At 34.8% G+C, this 6,424-nt stretch overlaps 1 protein-coding gene across 1 annotated transcript; it reads right to left on the bottom strand.

Moving 5' to 3' along the window:
• Positions 1 to 996: 996 nt before the first annotated feature.
• On the bottom strand, positions 997 to 4,285 carry LOC142640893 (uncharacterized). Its single transcript, XM_075815208.1, has 4 exons — positions 2,325 to 4,285; positions 1,932 to 2,171; positions 1,387 to 1,506; positions 997 to 1,293 (listed from the first exon to the last, which is right to left on the bottom strand). Exons 1-4 carry the CDS (start codon positions 3,462 to 3,464, stop codon positions 1,243 to 1,245), a joined length of 1,551 nt encoding a protein of 516 aa, XP_075671323.1. The 5' UTR covers positions 3,465 to 4,285; the 3' UTR covers positions 997 to 1,242.
• Positions 4,286 to 6,424: the final 2,139 nt, after the last annotated feature.

The following is a 6,424-nucleotide window of genomic DNA, read 5'->3' as shown; positions in this document are numbered from 1 at the left end:
GGAGAGTAGATGGAAGCTCCCCCATCTCACACATATTAGATAATTACTAATCTCATTTATAAATAGATAAAGTAATTTAAAAATTAACTAGAAATAATACTTTTTTTTAGTGGTCCTATTTTGTAGGAAAAAAAATTGCGTTTTTATTTTATTTTATATATATAATTTTTATTTTGAAAATCTAATTTACAAGGGAATAAAGTAATTTGAAAATTAATAAGAAAGTAGTCTTATTTTTTATGCAATGTTTTAGTGAGAGTTAGAGTTGCATTTTTACCAAATTGTCTTGTAATTTTATCTTTACTTAAACATAAGAATATGGGGATATTTTTGAACTAAAAAAATGAAAAATCCAAACCAAGAAAACCCCTTAAATAATAGTATAAACAAGAAAGAATCCCTTAATATCACCATAAGATGCTGGTTAAGAATTTTAAACATGGAGGACTTTTGAATATAGTCATGCTGCCTATGAAATAGCAGGCAAGTTTATATTCCCAAATTTCTCTTAATTTTGAGATAATTATATTATATATCGAACAAAAATAATATAGCGATTATACTCTTTATTTCAAAGTCACAGAAAAGTCTGTCACGATGCCAAAGAAAGATCTCAAGTTACTCCCTTGATAACACGCAGCTTTGCAGCTTGCCCTGTAAGACTGTCACCCATGCATCCTTGAAAAATGCAAGTTCATGGCTTCAAAGGTCATGCTTGTGCACAGCTAGCCATCTTATTCTCACATCTATTCACTTTGTTAACAATAACAAAACAAAAACATGTTTCCTGTACTTAATACAAATAAAATGTACTAGTTTCTTAGAAGCCTTAAACTCCATAGGAATACCAAAATTCATCTGACAAGCCCATTGACTTCAGTCTTCAGCGTTAAATCAAAAAAATAAAAATAAATCCTTTATCATAGAGTAAACATGGATTGACAAAATGCACAAATTTGATATGAATGACAAAATGCAGGTTACCACTTGCATCCATTAAGAGCAAATCTAATTCATTTACCATGCAGATATATCTCAGCAATGTATACTGAATGTATGCACCTCTGTCCAACAACAGGTATATACAATGTTTATGAAATCCTGGTTATATATAAAATCCTACCCATGGTTTGTACTAGAATCATGATACTTACATGAACAACAACTTACATGTTAAAAGCAAAATTTACATGCTACGGTGAGACTAAAATCGGTACAGGTTCAGAGGATCTTGTGGCTGATCTATACATCACATCCATAGAAACGCAGCAATTTCAGGGGTTTTGCCTTTTCCTATGACCAAGAAATAACATCCTAGAATTAACAACACCAGGTAATATTTACTTTAGAAAAGAAATATATATTTTGCACAGATCTGTAACATACCTGATTTGTTTCTTCTGACTGACAAGGGAAATGAAAACCAGTTGAGCAGTTCTCCAACACTTCAGGATTTTTCATCCATGCTCTACGTCCATCACTTGCCTTTATTTTACACTTGAACATCTGATGGTAAAAAGAAAATAACCAAAATCAATTAGCATATGCAAATTTCTCAGTATTCTATAAAAGTCAAAGGTAACTGGGTATTTTAGTTAGAACTTATAACAACAAATTGACTCAAAATTTTGAGGTGATATCTTGTGTAACGGTTGCATACAACATCCCTCTCATATGGGTGAACCCCACAAGTGTGAGACCCACACCCATGTAAAAGAGATGATGTATACAACTGTTACACAAATAGTAAACCAAAAAATTCCCAGTAAGTAATACTTTTCATCATAGCTTATAGTTCATCTTGAATAATATTTTAAGCCTATTCTGTTATAGACTCTGTTAAATGTACATAAGCAAAGGGGAAAATGGAATGATACGTCCAACAAGATGATGTCTTGAATGAATTTAAAATTATCCCATAGTGAACAAACCTCAGAAGGAAGGATATTTGGTGTCTCCAGCTCATTTCCTTCAATTATGATTCCAGTGCCCTCGCACTCAGGGCAGAAAACAGAATCATCTTGTGTTCTTGTGTCTTGTGCCTCACCATCTTTTCCTATTTCATCGTATTTGGCTGCATTTCTTTTGTTATGTAACTCCTTTGTAATTATTTGAAACTCACAAAAAAGTATCCAGTGAATAACGCAGGAAGTATGAAAAACATGAAATGCCTGCAAAATGTAAACAATTTCCAAGTTGTAACTTTAAACAGAGCAATAATAGACCACAATGAGTACATCATAGTTCAAAATTTATCAAGACGTATAAGTTCCAAAGAAACACAGCCAAAAGAAAAAAGCGACAAGTTGCTAAGAGAATTTTACCCCATTCACGTTTCGACTGCTGCAAGCAAGCCTTCCAGTTTTCATATTCATAAGTGCTGATACATCTTTCCCAGGAAGCATCCTTTGTTGGCAGATGTCACACATCCTTTCTGCTGCTACACGCTGTTGTCGTCTCAATTCCCGCCTTATAGACTTATTTGAAATAAACCTCGTATGCAGAAGTTGATCATCAAAGTGAGTCAAAAGCAATCTTGAAGAGGAATCATTTGATGCTGAAGTATCTTCCACAGACGAATCATATTGATTACTAAAGGACTCACTAACATCCTCAGGGTCAGAAAATGCTGCCTTTCTTTTCCTGCTAGTGCCATTCCTAATCTCTGATTCTGTTGTTGGACTAGATGAGGGCAATGACTTCACATTATCAAACAGCTCCTTGTGACCCATATCTAAATTGTAATTGAAAGTAATAACAGCAAAATCATGCTCTGGAACCTTGAACTTATTGTTGTTTCCACCAGGACTCTTTTTCCCTAACCACTCGCACCATATTCTATTAATCCCAATTGAAACATCATCCTTCTCAAAGAACCTGGCACCAATTAGTCCAAAACCAACCTCCTGCCCTTTTATATCAGAAATTTCATGCCCAATCCGCACACCAGGAATTACCAAACCGCCATTCTCCCCATTAGCATTCAAAGTCAAATCATCGGAACTAATTTCAGTATCTGAATGATCAACAACATACCCATTACCGCTAGATTTCGAATTCCCATCATAATTGACAATAGAAAGATTGTTATCATCGTTGTGCCACTCCAACAACCTACTTTTACTAGTATTTGAAACCCCCAAATTTTTATTACTTTCCACTGAATTATCAAAGAAAAGAACACCATCATTGAAGGGCCAGGGATTTGGTCCCATAAGTGTAACCTTGGCAGTAGATAACCTCTCAGTGTGAAGATTCCCCTTCAAGTGATCCAACAACACAGTATCACTATAACATGGTGCAAGACACAAAGTACAGAAGAAAATAAACTTTTTCCCATCTTCCCGAATCTCAACGTATGGATGCCCTTGCGCCCTTACATTCCGGAGAATGGTTCTTGCTACTTGTTCTTTAAGACTACAAGCATCAGACTTCGGAAACCCTAATTCCCACCTTTTAGCCATTCAAATTTTCCCGCCAAAATTCAAATTCAAATAACCCACCCAACTCCTTCAAAGACTACACAGAATTAAGTTCTTAATTCCTGATAAATTCTTGGATATTCAGAAGCAGAGCACTCACAAGAACCACATGAAACCCTAAAGAACTCAACGTTTGACAATTTCAAACCCTAGAAATTGAACTCAAACTTCCCCCACAAATCCCAAGCTACAAACATTTCACGAACTATGTGAAACCCTAAGGACCTCAAATTTCACAAGAACATTCCAGAAGCCATGGAACTCAAATCTCGAACTCCAAATCTTCAAGAAAATCACTAATATTCAGAAATGAAATTCACAAACTGAGTGAAATTCACCATAACCCTAGAGTTCTTGAACTCAATTCCACGAATTTCAGGTCCAAAACAGAGAAACACACAAAAACCAAAAGAAACACACTTTCAAAGTTGTAAAAAAAAAAAAAAAAAAAAAACACAGAGAGGTTTAACAAACCCTAACAGCTTTACTTATTCGTCGCGTATTCTGTAAAGGTTTCGTCGGAAACAGAGGGCTCCGTCCATTGACAATCACCGCCGCGCGAGCCATGGAGAGAAGGAGAAGATCGTGCGAGCAGTGCGAATCTTCCATAGCCATCTCCATTTCTCGCAAGCGAAAAGAGTAGAAAAAAATAAGAACAAAAAAAAAAAAAAAAAAAAAGCTTCCGAAACCTGTTTGGAGGGAGAGAAAGTGAGGGAAAATTAAAAAAATCTCTGAGCGAGAGAGAGTGATGAGAAAACAAAGAAACTATAATCGTTTAACTGAATTTCAAGAGGCTCTCTTTCGTGTTAGTTATGAACTTTTTTTTAACTTTATAGAGCGATTTAAGTGTGGTGTAGTGTGAGAGTGTATGGTAATGATTCTGATTTTGATTGTGGGCCGTTGATATTGGGTGATTAGAGAAGTGGAAATGATGGACGGTTGAGATGGAAAATGGGGATCGATTTTAAGAGGATAAGATAGTTGGGGATGAGAGTGAAAGAAAAAAAGTAGATTCGGATTTTGGTGAGAGGATGCTTTAGGTGGAGAAAGGGGAGATAATTGATTAATTATTTATTACGTAAGCTAGTTGTTAACTGCATCTGTGAGTTTATTTAAGATTTAAGAATTGAGGCTGGATATTTTGTGGCCGTCCTCATTTGCTTTACTATGTGCTAGTTTTGTTTTGTTTTTTTTTTTTTTTTAATTTTGTTCTTTAATAATGTTTCCTAATATAAAGTAGTAGATTTTTATAATAATAGAAGAAGATACACCTAATGGTGACGGAAGTGGGAATCATATAATGTTCCCCCATATGTGGAATGTCTCATGTGGTTATACTCTTTCTTACTCTCAAATTCACGTTATGTTTATGTGCCAATTTGTGATTGGATTTCAACACTTTTAATGTGAGTCCACTGTAAGTACTTAAGGATGTTGTATCAACTTATACTCGGAAAAATTACATTTTACCACCCTAAACTATGCATTAGATTACACTTTGCACCTTAAACTATCCAAATGCACGCTTTGCACCCTAAACTATTACACTTATCACACTTTGCACCTGGTGTTACTTTTGCTATTATGTTTAACGGAATCTTGCTATTTTAATTAATTTTGAAGAAGGGCATTTTAGTCTTTTAAGTTTGTTCCACCTAAGTAAGAAGCATGTGCTTGTCACATGTAGCAAGATTCCGTTAAACATAACAGCAAAAGTAACACCGGGGTGCAAAGTGTGATAAGTGTAATAATTTAAGGTGCAAAGTGTGCATTTGGATAGTTTAGGGTGCAAACTGTAATCTGGTGCATAGTTTTGGATGGTAAAGTGTAGTTTCTCCACTTATACTCTGTTGCACAAAGTCCCATGTGTTTAAGTAAGAGGATACTCCCATCAATTATTGATAGGGAATTACGGAACTAGGTTTTAAGGGTATCTTTTTCTGCAATGAAGATTTAGTTATAACTTGAATGCCTGTTACTGCAATCCTCCTCATATTCTGGTAACTTCTCCCATACATTGCTCATGTGAAAATTGTAATTGTCTACACATAGGCTGGCCTTATGAATCCTGCTTGCAATAATCTTTTGATCCACTTCCATCAAATAAAACCCTTCCTTAATTTAAATTTTCTTCTATATACATTCGTTGCACTGTGATCCATTATTTTAATCACTAATGCCCATTTTGATTATTATTCACTCCTAGACCCATTCCACTAACAAAATCATTAGTTGTTCTTACGTTTGGCTGATTTAAGGGTCTATCTGTTGAAGAGGTTCATGTTGATACCCAAGTTAATGATTGCAGAAACCCAATCATTGGCCATTTGCTCATGAGTTAATACAAGATAACAAAAGGGTGCAAAGAAGATGAGGATATATTTGCTAAAGCTCAAGCCAAACTTGATGCCTAAGTCTTGAAATTTAACCACCGCATCATCTATATAAACTTCCATAAACTTTCTAATCAAACTGGCATGTACTCCCATTATGGTTGCCAATTTGTTTGTGAGAATACAAACTATCAACTAATGATTTTGTTAGTGGAATGGGTCCAGGAATGAATAATAATCCTTTATTTGAGAATGTAAAAAATATGGAAGTTCCTTTAGGATTAGGAAATGTCCAATCACCAACAAGTTGCCTAATTACTAATTGTGAATCTCCATAAACCTCCACATTTTTTATTCCCATTTATCCTATGTGATAATACCTTATTCTTTATTTATAGTAGACCAAAAATAGTTACCTTTTATTGCTTTCTGTGATAACATAAATTAAGTGAAATTCAACTAAAGCTAAACGTCATTTACCCATTTGCCTTCACACAAGAATATGGTATTCAAATTTTGAATTCCACACCATATTATGCACAGGCAAATGGCCAAGCAAAGGCCACTAATAAGATTATCAAGAATAATTTGAGGAAAGTAGTGGCAACT

The sequence above is a fragment of the Castanea sativa genome, chromosome 6 (genome assembly GCF_040712315.1).
Source record: "Castanea sativa cultivar Marrone di Chiusa Pesio chromosome 6, ASM4071231v1".
In the NCBI taxonomy this organism is placed as follows: domain Eukaryota; kingdom Viridiplantae; phylum Streptophyta; class Magnoliopsida; order Fagales; family Fagaceae; genus Castanea; species Castanea sativa.
Note: the sequence above shows the minus strand (reverse complement) of the source record. Positions and strands in the feature narration are given on the sequence as shown.

Excerpts from the sequence above, each read along its gene's own strand:
- LOC142640893 (XM_075815208.1), bottom strand. The coding sequence starts at position 3,464 with ATGGCTAAAAGGTGGGAATTAGGGTTTCCGAAGTCTGATGCTTGTAGT. Across the intron at positions 2,172-2,324 it reads GCAGTCGAAACGTGAATGGG|GCATTTCATGTTTTTCATAC; the intron begins GTAAAATTCTCT and ends TACATTTTGCAG. Across the intron at positions 1,294-1,386 it reads AGTCAGAAGAAACAAATCAG|GAAAAGGCAAAACCCCTGAA; the intron begins GTATGTTACAGA and ends TCTTGGTCATAG.